Source organism: Callospermophilus lateralis, chromosome 3 (assembly GCF_048772815.1).
Source record: "Callospermophilus lateralis isolate mCalLat2 chromosome 3, mCalLat2.hap1, whole genome shotgun sequence".
In the NCBI taxonomy this organism is placed as follows: Eukaryota; Metazoa; Chordata; class Mammalia; order Rodentia; family Sciuridae; genus Callospermophilus; species Callospermophilus lateralis.
In genome coordinates, this window is record NC_135307.1 from 114886113 (window position 1) to 114904279 (window position 18167).

The 18167-nt window shown below is 33.5% G+C and overlaps 1 protein-coding gene across 1 annotated transcript in view; it reads right to left on the reverse strand.

Annotated features, from left to right (window-relative positions):
• Myo9a (myosin IXA) overlaps positions 1-18167 on the reverse strand; it is a 263115-nt gene that overhangs the window by 69606 nt on the left and 175342 nt on the right. The window contains exons 24-29 of the mRNA XM_076851030.2: positions 17326-17645; positions 14589-16190; positions 11703-11802; positions 10852-11064; positions 4461-4573; positions 89-231 (exon numbers count right to left, since the gene is read on the reverse strand). Of these exons, the coding sequence (XP_076707145.2) occupies positions 89-231; positions 4461-4573; positions 10852-11064; positions 11703-11802; positions 14589-16190; positions 17326-17645 (2491 nt within the window). The remainder of the gene's footprint in view (positions 1-88; positions 232-4460; positions 4574-10851; positions 11065-11702; positions 11803-14588; positions 16191-17325; positions 17646-18167) is intronic.

An 18167-nucleotide genomic window follows, 5' to 3' on the forward strand; every position in this document is an offset into this window, starting at 1 on the left:
TAGCAAACTTTCAGAAAGAGTAAATAGAAAATATAATTTTAAATAAAATTTTAAAAAGAGTCAAATAAAAATGACTGTCAATTTTTACCATCTGGAAACTGATGAGATGGAATCACATCTGAACCAGCAAAGATTGCTGAAACCTCTGACCGAATGGCAGGTTTTACTCTAGTAGTTTTCTTCTCTCCTTGTTTCCCTTTGGCCCAGAATCTCATCTTAGCTCTCTGAGGTCTGTTTAAAAGGAGAAAGAAAAAAAAAAAAAAAGGTATAGACAGAAATCAGCATGTCCCAGTGATTCTGTATATCATACTAGATTTTATAAATTTTTCATTTACATTACCTCATTTAAATTTAATCATATTCAACCTTCAATTTTAACTTTACCTGAAAGGTAGTTTCCTCATCTTAAATATAAAAATAATAATTCTCAGAAAATTTAAATAATTTTCTAAAACAAAATAGGTACAAAGAAGTGGAACTAGGATTCCAACACAGGCTTTCTGATTCCTAAATTGATATTTTATCATTACTGTCTCCCATCCAGGTTGGATTTAGCATATAGATATTATAATAACCTTTAAAATAAATCATTATTAACCACCAACCACTCCAAAAAACATTACTTTACATTATTTGTAATTTCTTTCCAGTCTTTATCTATGTCAATTTTAATATCACTGCAATCATATGTATGTATAATTTTACATCTTTTTATTATTATAAACGTTTTAATGTCACTAACTTATATTCACAAATTAGCAATAGTATAATTAACAACAGCCACTACTTATGTGAATTCTTATTTTGTTTTAGGCACAATGCTAAGTGCTTATATAGGAGTACTTTAATTTAACAACTTTACTTCTAATAAATTACAAGTTGAATATCTCTAATTCAAAACAATATGAATCCCAAATGCTATCAAACACAAAAATTTCTGAGTGCTATGACACCACAAGTAGAAAATTCAACAGACTTAGGTGACAGGTCACAGTCAAAATATAGACTACAGGCGTATATGGAACTTAATTTCATGTTTAGCCTTGACTCCTATCCTCAAAATCTCTGATTATATATATGCAGATTCCAAAATTTGAAAAATCTGAAATCAAAACACTAAACGTACTAAACATTTTGAAACAGAGATAATCAAACTGTACTATAAATATTATACACGTGAAAAACTGGAGATTTAAACATTAGGAAGTGGACGTGGTGATGCACATCTATAATCCCACCAACTTGGGAGATAAGGCCAGTCTTAGCAACTTAACAAGGCCTTAGTACCTTAGCTAGACCCTGTCTCAAAATAAAAAAGCCAGGTGAGGTGGTGCACACCTGTAAACCAGTGGCTTGGGAGGCCAAGGCAGGAGGATCCTGAGTTCAAAGCAACCTCAGTAACTTAGCAAGGCCCTAAGCAACTCAGGAAAACCCTATCTCTAAATAAATATAAAAAAGGGCTGGGGATGGGCTCAGTGGCTTAGCGCCTCTAGGTTCAATTCCTGGTACCAAAAAATGAAAATAGGACTGGGGCTCAGTGGTAGCGCACTTGCCTGTCATGTGAGGCACTGGGTTCGATTTTCAGCACCACATATGAATAATTAAAATAAAGGTCTATCAACAACTATAAAGATATTTTAAAATAATAAAAATAATAAACATTAGGGAACTCTCATACAGTTACCAAGTTAGTGAGAGACAAAGTTGAGAATCACACCTACTATACTATATAGACTCTTTTAAGGGATTATATTCTCTTTCATTATATACATCAAGGAAATACCTCTAGATAATAAAAACACTCACACTTACTGACCATGTATTATATATACAAACCTTGTATTAGGAGGTTTATTGTACATTAACTTGTGAATACATGAGTATGTAAATAAAACTTTAAATATCTGAGCATCTATTATTCTTTATATGCTAGATTCCTAATTTTCACAAGTACCATAAGAGTATGGTATCTGTACTTTATACTTAAGCAAACTGAGGCTTAAAGAGCTGATGAAAATGGAAGTTAAAATCAGGGTTATTTGGTTTTGGATCCCATGTTTTTACAAAAAAAAAAAAAAGAGAGAGTGAAAGAAAGAAATTATTAATCTTTTATATTCATATCTTATAAAGAAAAATGATTCTACAGGGCTTATTAAAAACAATAGCATCCCTCTACCACTCTCTCCCCACTTTCTGCTCCTCAAGGCGATCCTTTTGAATTTATATAATTGGTTCTTCTGCTATTTAGTATTTATATTGCTATTATACCATGACCACAGGTAACAATTCAGCATGTTCCACTACTCTTACTCTCAATATTCAGGATACTTTTAGAAATATTCAGTATTCATTTTTACTATGTAACTAATCACAGATAAAACATGTAGTTCCCAGTATGACCTATTTTATTCTAGAGGGGTTTTTTCCTATTTGTTCATGAAAATTGCTTTGTTTTACATTGTTCACTTTTCTTGTTTTCTTTGTATTGGGAATTGAACCCAGAAGGCTGGGGAAGCAATCTACCACTAAGCTACATTCCCAGCCCTTTTCATGTCTTGCTATGTTGCCCAATCTGACCTCAAACTCGCAATCCTCCTGCCTCAGTCTCCTAGGAGCTGAACTTACAGTCATGTGCCAAAATTCCCAGCTAACATTTGCTCACTCTTCTACATACAATTTTTTTCAGATGTTTTTACTTTTGTATATATCTCCTTTCAATATGTTAAAAAATATTAGGTATTCCATTTCATCTTGAAGAAATGCTTCCCAGCGCTTTCTAACATGCTCCAATCTAGAGTGGTTTCCCTTACTGCTTCCTATGTAACTGTCATTTGAAAATCATCATCATAATGGAAATTACTTTGCCTCTTTCTTTTTATGATGTATGCTTTTGGAGGGTTATGAATCTATTTTCATCCATTATGACTACTAAGCCGCCTCTTCCAATCTGGAAACTTACATCATTTAGTTCTGTGAAATTTAGTTAAATTACTATTAATAATTTGTCCTCTCCATTTTCTCCATTCTATCTTTCCAGAACTCCTAGCATGAGGGTCATTAGATCTCCTAAAAAACATGTAATTCCACCTCTTTATCTTTTTTGCTCATCTTTCTGATATGTTCTGTACTTTTCTTACAAGCTGAGTTGCTGTTTTATGCCATCATATTTTTAATTTCAAAAGTTGTTTTTATTATGAATGTTTCTCTTTCATGCACCATGTTTAGTTTCATGGATGTAATTATATTTATTATGCAGAAGTTCCATTGATAGTTGCATTCATCTGTCTGGAAGTTTTCTATCCTCTGAATAGTGTATTTTCTCCAAGTTTATCTATTCGTTTCTTCTTAGTTTTGGTTTCTTCATTGTAAGGCATGGTCCTCAAATGTATGATGATTACTGGTGTCTAAATATGACTAAAAGTAGATTTTTAAAATGCTGCTTAGAAACTCTAGTGTGCATTGCATTAATGAGGCTTCCAAACTATATTCTTCCTTGTAAGTTCTGTGGCTGACCAATTTTACCAGAAGGGGGAGGACTAATGTCCCAAGGACTCTTTGGCCCATTTTCCTAGAGTATGAGAAGTGAAGGAACTAAGGAAATGAAAAAAGCTAGGGGATTTAAAATCCCCTTGTTCCAAATATGTGCCCTGGCCCTCAATGGAATCTTGTAAACTCCAAGCGATCTTCTGTTTTATCCTTTCTAGAGATAAATTTCTTGTTTTATGTTAAGACTGGGGAATAAACTAGATACTTCCTTCTCAGCTTTACCCAAATGGTTTAGGATTCAGCTTTCTCCTATCAAGACACTCTGCTTCTAGTTTTGTGTATGTATTTTGTTTTGTCCTTCTTGTAGGGGGAGGGAGTAGAAATTAAATGTATAACAGGTATACTTTCCAGGCATATGTTCTTTTTACTATGTTATATCTTATTCCCCAATTTCTGACTTCCATTATGTTCTGCTCTGGATTTGGATACCTTGGAAAAGTCCCCTACAGTTAGTGATGAACTAGTCTACCATAGGGTCATGAATCAAAACAAAGTTTTCAGTGAGGATCCAAATGTTTATATAACATAACATGACACAAAGGTATTTATTTGAAAATAAAAAATTCATATGCTCTCTTAAAGAGATTAGAATTATTTCCTACAAACCTTTTTCTGAAACACTTAGCTAAGGGCAGAACCAAGTCCAAAGCCTGAACATATTTTCAATCTCATCTAGTCTAATCTCTTTTATAACAAAAGACCACAAGTCACATAATGATTTACAGACTTCCCCCATATCATAATGTATATAAGAAGATAAAGCTCAACATATGTTCCTAAACTACTATGTGTCTGTAAATATTGGTGTTTAGTTTTTGAAATGTCAGTAAAATAATTAATTCAAAAGCTCAGTATTTAACTATTCAGACATTAAATAAAATTATATTACTATTAATCCTGTGAATAGTTTATACCTTATATCCGAATCTGAAGACTTCTGTCTCACTGTCAACTTCGTAATCTCTCCTTGAGACATTGCCTTATGAAGTTTTACTTGTTCATCAACTGAAGAAAATCTCTGTGATGTCTGCAATAATTACATATGCAAATACTTTAAAACCGAGTAAATACATGATAGCACTATAATTAAAACTAAGGTTATAAAATGATTTGAGAATTACAGTTGTTTTTAAATTATGCAAAAATGTAATTCATATTATGCAGAGATTTTCTGAAATAACAGAACCTACTGAAAACTCTATTAAACAATGTAAAGTAATCAGAATTATGGAGAATTTGGGTCAATGAAATTGTTGAATAGGACCTACCTAGGACCTACCAGTTAACAAAGAATCTCATATAGAAAAGTAAATAGTCAAAACCATTCAAAGATACTTAAATCCAATCACTCGATAAATCTAGAACACTTTGTATTGCCTTTCAAACTTCTTTTTATTTATATCAAAAAGTGGTAATTATTTTTACGGCTTAACTATTATAGATTCTCATTATATTCAGTCAAGATTTAAAGGAGCTAGAACACATAGAAGATAAGAAAAAACAAAGAACCCAAGGATAAAGGATCATTATCATTACTAATGTTCTAAACTATAAACAATTTACAAAGCTATCAAACTGGGACCTGATTTCAATTGGGAATTCTTGTTCCATTTGTTTACAATGTGTTCCTCTAAAGACAATCTCATTTCAGGAGAGAATTCTTCTTACATATTTGTTTCCTAGTATTTTGTTTCTCCATAGTCACAATATCATTTCTTTAGCCCTTTTTAATCAACAGAAACAGAGTATCCTGAAATATTAAAATTTAATGAGCAGGTTTCTGTTTCTGGAAAAGATGGAGTAACAGGGGCCTGCTTTACCCTTTTGCCTGAAACTTAAATAGACAAAATGAGATTACAAAACAGCAGTTTTTAAGACAATATATGGGAAACGTCCATTGTGAATCCTACACCTGCCCCTGTTTACTGTCTTAAAATAGTTTATAGGCTGTGATATAGAGAGGGAGAACCCAGACGAAACTTGATAGACTCCATGAATTGAACATATGAAGCTGACAAGTGCAAGGCCATTAAGAAAACTAGAAACAAAAAGACAGAATACTAGAGAGGGATACACCATGAAAGAACTCTGGAGACTACAAAAGGACACCTCTGAGTATATGGTTGAATATTAATCAACACTGTTGTGTGTATAAACAACCCAAGAGGGAAAGGACCACCTGAAAGGATTATAGGTAACAGTATCCATCACTCACAAAAGATAATACTGCCTATCACCAAGAGCCAGAACAGACCCACACTTGTAACCCCAGCGGCTTGGGAGGCTGAGGCAGGAGGATCGCAAGTTCAAAGCCAGCCTCAGCAACACAGCAAGGCTGTAAGCAACTTATCCAGATCCTGTCTTGAAATAAAAATAAAAAGGGCTGGGGATGTGGCTCAGTAGTTAAGTGCCCCTTAGTTGATCCCTAGTACCCTCTACTCCCCCCAAAAGAATACATTCACCAAGAATAAAATATAGTCTTAAAAAAAAATAAACCCAAATATGATCTGAACTCTTGACTCTACATAGATATTTTATCCCTTGTATTCACTATAAACTGGTATTATCATTTAAACCGACAATGAAGGTTCATATTTAGCAAAATCCAGAAATGTAGGAAATTTGACATTAAACAAATATTTCCTCAACAGATAAATTGTTCAAGGAACAAAAAAAGAGGCAAGGGAAATTCACAGATTAAGTGTGCCTTAAACATGCATTTTAAATCTCTTCTAGGACACTAACAAATGACTTCTAGGAAACTAGCAATAATGGAAGCCGCCTAAATACAGAAATAGTGGCATAATCTCCAAAAACAATAAAAAAAGTAAGAAAAATAAAACTGCACTATGCCTAGAAAACAATTGGAAAAAAAGACTGCACACTTCAAATTACCTATCAGCAGAAAGATAAATACATAATCCCAGCAATTTCTCTCATAGTCTCACTAGGAGCTTCTTCATAGTTCAAGGGCAATCTAAGAAAAACTATGCAAAAGTGAAAAGAGTAAAACTAGAAATGAGCTGAGGATTAATCTAAAGTAAATGCCAAAAAAAGACAGTCCATTCAAAGTGTAAAAACATAATAGATTACAAGCAGATTGACTTCAGGGAAAGGACTTAAAAAATGCATGGGCTCAGGGAAAAAAAACATTGTTTCTGAGTAAAAGAAGGTAAATAAAAAGGAAGAGGTGCACTAAAGAGATGGAGTAGTGAAAAGAAAAAGGGGGCAGAATTCAGAATCTAGCAAGTAAAAAGAAAAGGAAAGGAAGAAAAAAAAAAAACCCAACCCCAGAGGAAAAACAACATTGCCCCCATTATCACTAAAATGAAAACAGGCTTTTCATAAAGAAACTGTACTTTGTTACACTGACGAGGAGGAAGGTCTTGAACTTATCTTGTAAACCAACCAAATGCACAAAATGTATTAAAACATGTAAAATCTATACAAAGATACAAGAAAACAAAGCAAATGAATACCAAATGAGAAACAAAACAACGTAGTGATCAACCATATCCCCCCGCTCAACACAAAAACAAAAAAATTCACAAGTGAAGGAAACAGAAATTCTCAAAATTAATTATTCTTACATATATTTGAAAAATCTTTTGAATAAAAAATTAGAATTCAAAAATAGCAGAAAAAAACAAATATAAACCAAAACTTAATATTTTGAGCCAAAAAGTAATCAAATATTCACATATTAGAATCTGAGATACATCTAAAATTATCATCAGAAAAATATGTTGACTTAAAAAACTATATGAATAAAAAATAAATAAATAAATTCCCAAATCAAAATCTAGAAAAATAAGAAATTAATAAACTAAAGAAAACACATGGAAATATTGGGCTGGGGATGTGACTCAAGCGGCAGCGCACTCGCCTGGCATGCGTGCGGCCCGGGTTCGATCCTCAGCACACATACAAACAAAGATGTTGTGTTCGCCGAAAACTAAAAAATAAATTAAAAAATTCTCTCTCTCTCTCAAAAAGAAAAAAAAGAAAGAAAGAAAACACATGGAAACACAGATAAAAGCAAAAACCAAAAAAGTAGAGAATGGGAAAAAACATTTTAAAATCCTGCAATTTTGTGAAAAAAAAATTAACAAAATAGACAAATGACTAGATAAATACACAAAAATCTAAAATAAATATGAAAAGTTAGATGAAATGGATAATTTCATAATAAAAATGGTTTATCACAACAGACATTAGATAAAAAGCTTTATTAAAAAGACCAATTTTCCTAAAAGAAATAAAGAAACTATGCCACAAAAAAGCACTAACCCCAGGTGATGCTTCCTACAGAGAAATCCACCCAATCTTTAAAGAATATAGTCACGTGTTATAAATTGTCCTTGAGATTTTGGGGGGAATGAAATACTGGTATAAATACAAAGTGTGTATTCAATAGTATAATTGCTCTTAGGGTTGATAATCCAAGAATCTGGGTGTTTAATACCAAACATTTTCTACCCTACAAAAGACCCAGTTCAAAATCACAAAGTCCAGACATCAAAATCATATAAATAACCTCTTCTGACTTCCTTCTTTTGAGACGCTACTAAGACACAGTCAAGGTGGTTTTCCCCTATTGTAATATGATAATAAACTAAGCTTTGCTTGATCAACAGGTTTTTCTGGCAGTCTTTTATGAAATGAACAGCAAAGAGAAAGAAAACAACACAGATAAGGATGAGAGAAAATAACAATATAAGAAATGGGGGGATAGATAATTAAAAATTTAAGTTTTATCCTGTTAGAGACAAAGAAGAATGAAATTGTGGAGAGCTATTTGGAAGTCACATCTTAAAAGAGATTTTTTTTTAAGTCTGGCTATCACATCTTTATTTTAAGTTTGGCTAACAGTGTAAGAAACTATACAGAGAAAAGTATGTTTCCCATACTAATCTTATAGATAAGGGACAGAAATTATTTTATTAACCCACTTACCATTCAGAAGACGGAGAAACTAAAAAACTATATGAAAGTCATCTTTAAAATACTGCTTAGCAGAACATGTCATTTTCTTCAGTAAATGCCCCAGTGGTGGATATAAGAAATAAGAATGGCATATAGACCCTAAATAGTTACTTAAATGGCAGTTGGAAGTAGGAAATTAAAAAACATGGAAGTCACACAAAGGAGTGAAACAACTACCCTTGAATCCTATCCCCACACCAAGTACAGCTGAATTTTTATCAATCAACTCAAGATGTAATGTTTATCAAACCCCCTTCAGGTAATTCATTTGTGACTGTCCACATCCCATTAGATCAATTACTTCACAACTCGAAAAGTCAGATGTGATCATTTCTGCTAAGATTTAATGACATACTTCTTAGTAAACACCAGTGACACTATCACTTAATCCAGGAAAAAGAAATTGAGTTTTTAAAATTCCATATGCCCTCCAAAATCAAATCCCTTTAAAAACATCTGTTGTTGTTGTTTTTCCCATAGTGGTCCCACTTAGAAACAAGAAGTTTTCATCTTCATGGTATCAGATAATGTTAGGTATATTTTCAAGACAAACAAAGAAACACATTTTAAAATTGTTCCTACCCTCCCCACCCCAAACCCTAATAAGTATCTGTTAGCATATTCTAGAAAGCAAAGCTTCTTCATGCAAGTGTCCACGAGAAACAAGCGACACCACCTGTTCCTAAAATAGCTAGTGATGAAAGAAGACAGTGAGAAAGCCGGAGAGATGTCTAACACGCTATGCAAGGTGCTCTACAACTATTGGCATGCAGTGACCATCAAGCAGGCAATCAGAGGCTAGAACACCAAAGGAGCTGAAAGCTCAAGAGCAGAAAGCCCAACTTCCTGATTCATCTCAGCAAGAATTCCCAGTATGAAAGAATTCCACTACCAAAAGGACTAGAGGTTGTTACAGAGGAAACACTCAGGAACAAAAGAGCAGTTATAAATGCTAAATTCTTTCATGAATACATAATTTCATATGCTACATAAAATATAATTTTAAATAAAATTAGTGTGTTCTATTATGAAATTTCATATTTAACTACTAATCATAACAAAACATATTTCATTATTTATAACTCAAACATAGGGCACCTTCAAAATGGAATTATTTGATCCTACACTGAAGACATATTAGTTCTAATCATATATATTAACAGATAAAACAAACTGTTTCCAACTTCTACAATACTACAGTTTGGCTCAGGTTAATGATATTTGTTTAATCATGAAATATGTTCTACATTCTTCTCTTTTTACTGATTTTGTTTTCCCACAAAGAACACCAACATTATCAAGAAAAAGCTGGGACCAATGCCCACAAAAGATAATGAGGGCATTTTGGAAATTAGGAGAAATTTTAGTTACCTAGGTCTTCAACGCATTCTAACAGCTTAAAACAATTCAAAAACTAAAATATTTAATAACTCAAAAAGCATCATAAAATTTTCTTCCATAATAATAACATTAAAGAAGAATAGTGCACAACCAACTCATGGATATGCATGGAAACAAAACATATACTTGTCAAACCACAAGTGTACCCCTAGTTTTGGTTAAGATTATAATAAAATTAAGTAGTACAGCTTTATTAAAACACAACTCTGATGTTAACAATTTATGATAATACAAATTCACACTATATAGAGCTTTCTATTTGACTGCATTGATCCAGGGAGACACATTTTGCTCACTGGATTTTTAAAAGTTCATATTTATGTTCTATTACTGAAAAACTGGAGGAAGGAAGCAAGTTTAAAGGCTTAAAAAACCTATTAAAACAAATAAGTAAAAGTGAATAATATTTCAGTTAAAATTGACTTAATTAGTTTAATAGATAACCTATTCCCTAGACCAGGGCTCAGTAAACTACTACCAGCAGGTCAAATATAGCCCATTGCCTGTTTCTGTAGTTTTATTAGAATACTTATTATCGTTGCTGCTTTCACACTACAGTGGCCAAATCAAGTAAATGAGTCTATATAACCTAAACATTCTAAAATATTTATTATCAGGGCCACTTACAGAAAAAAAAAATTTAAGGATATAAAAAAATTCAAGATACAACATCAAAAATTTCTGTATCAGTGATAAATAACCTTAATTTTGCTTGATTTATGATTTCATTATATACTGTTAAAATGCCCTTTATTTGAGTCCTAGTAAGTTAAGACTTAGCTACAATAGCTGTGTTCACTGAGGTTTCCCATGTACAAACTAATAAATGAAAAGAAGCTGTGAAGATTAGCTAGCTTTAGATTAGCAAAGACTATTCCCAACAGATTTGTTGATTTTTTAATATTGCTGTAAATTTACCATTTCGGAGTCACTGTGAGAGGCCTGACCCAGGCTGGATGCAGGCCCTAGCTCAGAGTGAGAAGCTTGGTCAAGGGAGAGAAGGGGCTCAATAATGTCATCGTAATCATCTTCCTCTGTATCCCCCTCCCCATCGGCAAAAGTACCTCTAGTCAAGAAATCGGAGCGCGTCCGCGCCATTCGAGCTTTCTTTTTATGGGCCGGTCTGGCAACCTGCTTGACCAAATAATAAAACAAATAACACAACAATGTTTTGTTTTCTTCTGTTTTGGAGACGATGCCAATGAAAGAGGGCTCATGAATTTCTTGAAATATCCCTCCACCCCAATGCCCTTTCCATTAATAGAAATAACAGAGATGACCAAAAGGAATACAAATATGTTACTTTCGACCAAGAATAAAAATGGAGGGCTGGGGTTGGGGCTCAGTGGCAGAGCGCTTGCCGTGCACATGTGAGGCACTGGGTTCGATCCTTAGCACCACATAAAAATAAATAAACAAAGATATTGTGTCCATGTATAAGTAAAAATTTAAAAAAAGGAATAAAAATGGAAACTAAATCTACATTGTTCTTCTACATAGCCAAGTAAGTCATTCTTCACTGCCATAATGTCACACCAAAGTCACTTGAATAAACTGCCTTTTTTCTTAGCTAATTCTTTTTTTGTAAATATAATCTGAGTTTTAGGCACCATTTCTTTCCTGGAGTACACCTTCCTAATTATAACAAACTTAACTCATACTTCTTTCTCTAAGAACACTTGGGAATAAATGAGTAGATAAGGTGTTCTACTTACAAGAACAGTAAGTTCTAGAATAACATGCATCTACTTCATACAGAAGATGCTTACCTCTTGTTGGCCTGGCCCAACTAACTTCACAGGTTTCCCAGCTGGTTCATCTTGTTTAGGGACTTGAGGATTTCTTTTGTTTAAGGCTTCATTGTTTACACTTTAAATAAAACAACAGGATTACATTTCAATTCCTGGCAGATAGCCCATGGAAGTAGTCTTAAAATACAGCATGAATTAAAATCAAAGAATTCTAGAAAATTATATAAATATTTTCAGATCTTAGCAATCCCCAAAATAAAAACTCAGATTTTTTTTCTGTTACCTAATCAATACTATTATCTAGAGTCTACATTTATGACTGAATTCCTAGAGTCTCTGCCATGATAGTCACTGGGTACACTCCACTACGGTGACATATGTTTAAATAAAGTATAGTTCAAAACCTGAAGTGAATTTGATAAGAAAATACCAAATTCCCCAAATCTTTGGAATACTAGTCTAAAAAGGGGCCTTTTCATCTAATCATTATAAAATACCTGATAATCAACAATAAGTAGTGATAATACTAGCTTTTAAAAATATCGAAGATGGTTCTTATTGGCTAGATAATTCTCTTTCTGAAATCTTTCTCTGTAGCCTTTTAATCTACTATCTCAGTTTTAAAACTTGAGGTTATACAGAATAACAACACTGGTAGGATAAGAAATTGTTACCACACTTGGAAGAATGCTCCAAGCCATACAGACATTATAGTGTTGGCTTGTGAAAATTTAATATGCTTGAATAACTATATGATGTGATTATTTTATCATTAAATTCTGTGCAGAAATGGATGTCAGTATCTGAAAAGAACATATACTTTCAGTGCTTCAATCAAGAATATTAATTCAGCCCCATGAGCCTTAAAATTTATCAACAACATATTGCTAAACTCACCTCAGCAGGACTATAAATTCTTTTAAGAATCATATCCTACCTCCTAGTATAGAATTGTTTGAAAGTAGACACTAATTTATAATACTAGTTGATATGTAAACTGATCTTACATTCAAAATCTTTTATTTACCTTTTTGGGTGCTCTTGTATTTATTTATTTTATTTTACTTTATTTTATTTATTTATTTTTGGTACTAGAGATTGAACCCAGGGAGCTTTTCCACTGAGTTACATCCCAGACCTTTTTATTTTTTATTTTGAGCAGGGTCTCCATAAGTAGCTTGGGGCCTTGCTAAATTGCTGAGGCTGGCCTGAAACTTAAAATCCTCCTGCCTCAGTCTCCTATCAATTAGCTTTTATAAAATGAAATCTAGGGTCTTTTATCCTAAAAGTAACAGTCCCGAAACAAATAGAGATGGCAATCTTTACTAGCTAAGTTTCTCAGCTATCTCCCTTTCTGACCAGTGTATGATCAAGCCAAACAATTTTAACTTTAGTTCTTGAAGAATTTTCTTGTGACCATTAAAAATCACCACAGCTGACCTTACTTGTCTGCTTCCAAAAAGAAAGAAAGCAATTAATAGTATCTTTACCACCCAAAGTAATGTTTAAACTCATGGAATTTTCATTAGATTTTCCCAAGATTTCTTTTATGTCATCCCTATTTAAACAGATGAAGACCACTATGTACTTATCACCATTATGGTATTAAAAAAACACTAACTTAATACTATTTCCTAATCATGAGACCCAATGCTTTTACTTTTATGTAAACAATTTAATGTATAATTATTGAAGATAAGTAGATTATTGATATGGTAAACAAACTACTTCAAATAGACTTAAAACAATATTATCTTGGAAAAATGTAAAAGGGATAATTCACCAGGATGATTAATGTTTTTTGAGTCTACAACCAAGTCTTCACAAAACAGATTCACTTTATATTCAAGTATCTATACACACACATACATAGAAACACAATATCGTATCATTAATCAGAATGACAGGAATTCTTTTTAACACTGTTTTACTGGCATATGTGCTATATAGAGCCTTTGAACATCTATACTATCTCTAGGCTCACGGGCAGAAATTTAACTTCAAGTTGTCATTAAGTTAAAATGCATTTCATAATATGCAGAAACCCTCAGTAGAAAAATAAAATATTAATGGTCATTGCCCATATTTATAAGGGTTTCTATAAAATCTTACACAAATTTAAAGGCTGAAAGATTTATATACCCAGAGTACAACAGGAGAGAAAAAGGTATTTTCACTGATAATATGAAATTTCATTTATTTAGCCCTAAGATACAGCCTTCCTTTCACCAGTGATAGTCTCCTACAAAAACTGAAAGAAGCCATTGTATACAAAGACTTAATACAAGTATTTATGTAAGGTTTCTAATGTAGTTAAACTCTTAGAAGCTGGAAGAATGGTGGTTGCCAGGGACTGAGGACAGGGAGAGGTTATTTAATGGGTACAGTTTCAGTTTTGCAAGAAGAAAATATTCTAGAGTTCTATTACACAACAAAGAGCATATAATTAATATCACTGTACTGTATACTTAAAAATAGTAAAGATGGCAATTTTATGCAATATGTTTATCACACAAAAACAGCTTGGACAGCTACATTTCATATCTCTAGAGCAACCAGCATTTGTTGAATGCCTACTCTGTTTATAGCACTGTACTGACTTTCACAAATACTTTTTCACTTAATAAGGAAAAATAAGAAACTCTGCTATCAAGGATTCCTAGGGTATAACTACATCCAATTTCAGGTGACTAATACAACCAACAATAAAGGAATATTTTTATAAAAAGAAAATGACTTATTTGAGCAGCACCCATAAAAAAAGTTAACATAATGTGGCACACCTCTGACTGGGGATGCAGCATATGTGAGGGCCCTTGGTTTAATCCCCAGTATGGAAACAAGCATGGCACCTTAATAAAAGAACTTTCCACCTAAACAAAAAAAAATCAACATTTCACTTACAGAGGAGTACTCATATTGTCCTTTGGTGTGAAGAAAATGGCCCTTGTACTCCCCTCTCTGGAAGGTTCATCAGATTTGTGGCCATAAGACTGAATTGGCCTAAGGTGTTCTCTTTTTGAAATGCGATTATTAGAGTTTTTACAGGCTATACTCTGCTGGGTGCCTGTTCTTTCTGTCTTGGATAATTCCCTGACAGTACTAGATTGGCATGGGTTTCCTTTTCTTTCAAAGAATAGGGTGATAGGTCGGTCTCTCACTGGTAACTGAGCAGAGGGACTGTCTTTTGGGGTAAGATTTGTATCTTTTATAGTCACTAATGATGGGGACTCTAGTACACTGGGTTCTTCCTTATTTGGGGTATTTGGGATGAAGACAGAGGATGGCCTCTCTACTCTTTGCTTTGATGGACAGAAAGATGGTGCCAGAAAAGACTCTTCAGTTTTTGGCTTTTCAATTTTCTTGAAAGTTTTACGTTCCTTCTCTAAAATGTCTGTTTGCTGACGAATCTGTTCCATCATCTTTTCTTCATTCTTCTGTTGCAACTGCTTTTGCCTTTCTTCTTTCTGTGTGTTTAGCTTTTCTAATTTCTTAAGCACAGTATCAGAAGAATCTGTTTTAAAAGAAGGAACCATTTGATCTTCTGAGAAATGATACTTTCTGGCTTCCCTGTTGATATCCAAAGAAAGAGCTGCCCCCAGTGTGTCTTCACTTCCTAATAGTTTGTTTCTTTGGAAATTTGTGTCTACTTGGGGACTTGCTTTCAGGGGGTCTTGATGGGGAATATAAAAAAATGTGGGCAGACTATTTGATATAAAAGAGTCTCTCAGCTGTGTTTTACAGGTAATAGGTTCAGAAATGCACACAGCCTTTTCCTTCATAGTTCCTTTCTTCAAACACTCTGAGTCAGAGGATGCTCCCTTTTGAATCAATGTGTGGTTAGTCTCACTTGAGGCACTGAAGGCATTGTCCTGTGAATCAAATTTTGGGCTACTAGATATTTTAGGTGATGGAATCTTCAAATCTTCTAAAGTTATGGATGCTGGTTTGCTCTTTTGGCTTTCCTCACAACTCAGAAGTTCCAAGCTTCCTTGAGAGCTTTCACTATCAGGTGTACCCTGTGGAGATTGAAGGCCTTCAGGCATAAGTTCTGTAGACCATCTGCGTTCTTCTGAAGGTGACATACCACCAAGAGAACGAACTTTAAGCAATTCTAAGCTAAATATAGCTTGCTCTAGTTCTCTCATTCTCCGGCTTTCTCTTTTGGCCCGGACTACTTTCTTCTGATGCAGATCCTCCAAGGACTTGGGCCTTTCTTTTACAATCACATCTTCCTTCAAGTCCACACCACTTTGGCTTCTGGCTTTCTCCTGCCGCTTCTCTGGAGACTCCTTTGAGCAGTCCACTGAACTTTCACGGCTAATTCGATTACTCTCTATCCCAGATTTACCTTCCTCTATGGCTTTCTCTCTGTTGTCAAAGGAACAATCCTCCCATTCTGAAGGGTCTGAACCCTCTATTTCCAGAGATTCATATGCCTTGATATTCACCAATCCAAGTTTTAGCTGTGTTTCCTTTATCCTCTGTTCTTTTAAAGCTTTAAATCTATGTAAAAACAGATAAAATGGGTTACAGATCTCTCTTGATTACCACTAAGTTAATTTTTTTTAAAATGGAAAATCACAAAATTTTCTTTGTTTTTATTTATTTCTTTTCTTTTTGAGATGCTATGCTATGTTTTGATGTTGGCCTCAAACTCCAAGCTCAAGTGATCCTACTTTCTTAGCCTCCCAAGTAGGTGGAAACCTGGTATGTGCCATTTCCACCCAGTTTTAAAATTTCCTTTCTTTAATACCCAAGTATTTCTTAAACTAACCAGATCCATACCATCTCATATTTTCCTATTTCCATGAGTCCGATGATACTTTCAATATGTGTATTATTCCTAACTGGGCATTCTAGCCATTCTAACTAAATGTAAACTAACTCAAAAGTAAAGCTATCAGAAGGGTTGTTGGGGATGTGGCTCAGCAGTAGAGTATTTGTGTAGTATGCATAACGCCCTGAGTTAGATCCCCAGCACTACAAAAACAAAAAACAACACACATACACACACAGAAAGAAAAAGTAGACTCTCATTTCAACAATATCCTTACTTTAAAGTAGACAAATATGAAATTAATGAATATTGCCAATTTTATAAGATTAACCTAATATATAAGTTAATTCTTAGCAGTTTAACCATGTAAGTTTTCAATACAATTTAATTCAATAAAGACTTACTTAATTTCCATCATAGACCAGACACTGTAGGTTCAAACTAGTATGGGTATCATATCCTCAAGAAGAATATGTATCCAACATGCATTAAAAAGTCTTCCTGCTCAAAATTACTAATCATTTTATTTATTTACTTTTACTCTACTAATAAATTTTTAGGGATTCAGAGGGTATACAAAGATAAATTAGACATATCCTTTTGGAAATAAAATTTGTATTTCCTCTTTAAGAGCAGGTACATATAATATTCCCAAAGAAGAAAACAGTAAACCAATGAGGGCTATTGAGAGAAAAACCTCACCTCAGCAACACAAGCAATTGGAAATAAAGGCATGCACAGGAGACAATATAAAATCAATTTTCACCAAGAGGATAACCAATAGTAATACTAGTGTAAAGCAGAGGTATAAACAAAGTACTTAGGAAGAGAGGGAGCAATTATTATGGTAACAGAGATTACCTTTGTCTTGCTCTGAATCCTCTACATGTTGACTGCAAAAGGATAATTTTTTTCTTCTGTTCTTGATACCTTTTATTTTCCCTGTAGCCTTTCCATCTTGCCTGTATGCAGGCAGCAGCCATATGCCTGCGCCTATAAATCTCCCTCCATTTCTGTTGGATAATTATGACAGCAGCCCGAAGCTCCAAATACCGTTGCCTCTCTAAGTGAGCACGCCAGGAAGCTTGGAGAAGAGTAGCTGCACTAGCCATAACAAAAGCATCCTTCTGCACAGCTACATCTCTGACTTGCTTCTTATTCAGGTAATTTCTCCAGAATTGCTGGGGAATAAACAATAAAACTGGTTGTCATGTTACTACACATTTTTATAAGAAAGGGAAAAAGGATAGATTTCTTAAGTCAAATTAAGTGTTACGTGACTAAAAATAAGTTTGATTAAAAGTAAGTTTTCTTTTCCACATATGCTTGACTAAAACATCTATGTTAAATAACATAAGTTTCACAAAGTTAATTATAGAATTTAAGTTTCTGGATGCTTTCAGGTTCTTAAGTTATTTTTAATAAATTATATCATATTTTCTTGATACAGTTTTCCCAAATAACATTAATAGGTTTAAAGCAATTAAAGATGAAGCTACTAAAGATTTTCTTGAACAAATAAAGATGGAGGTATTAAAGATTTTCACGAACAAAAGATCTTATGAAGACCCAATGTTTTAAAACAATAAGAAGGATAATAAAACAGATAAATGTGAAATAAGATCTTATCATTCAAAATGAGTACCTAGCAACAATATGCGCAAAACTCATAAATATCACTCAGAAAACTTTTAAATAACAAT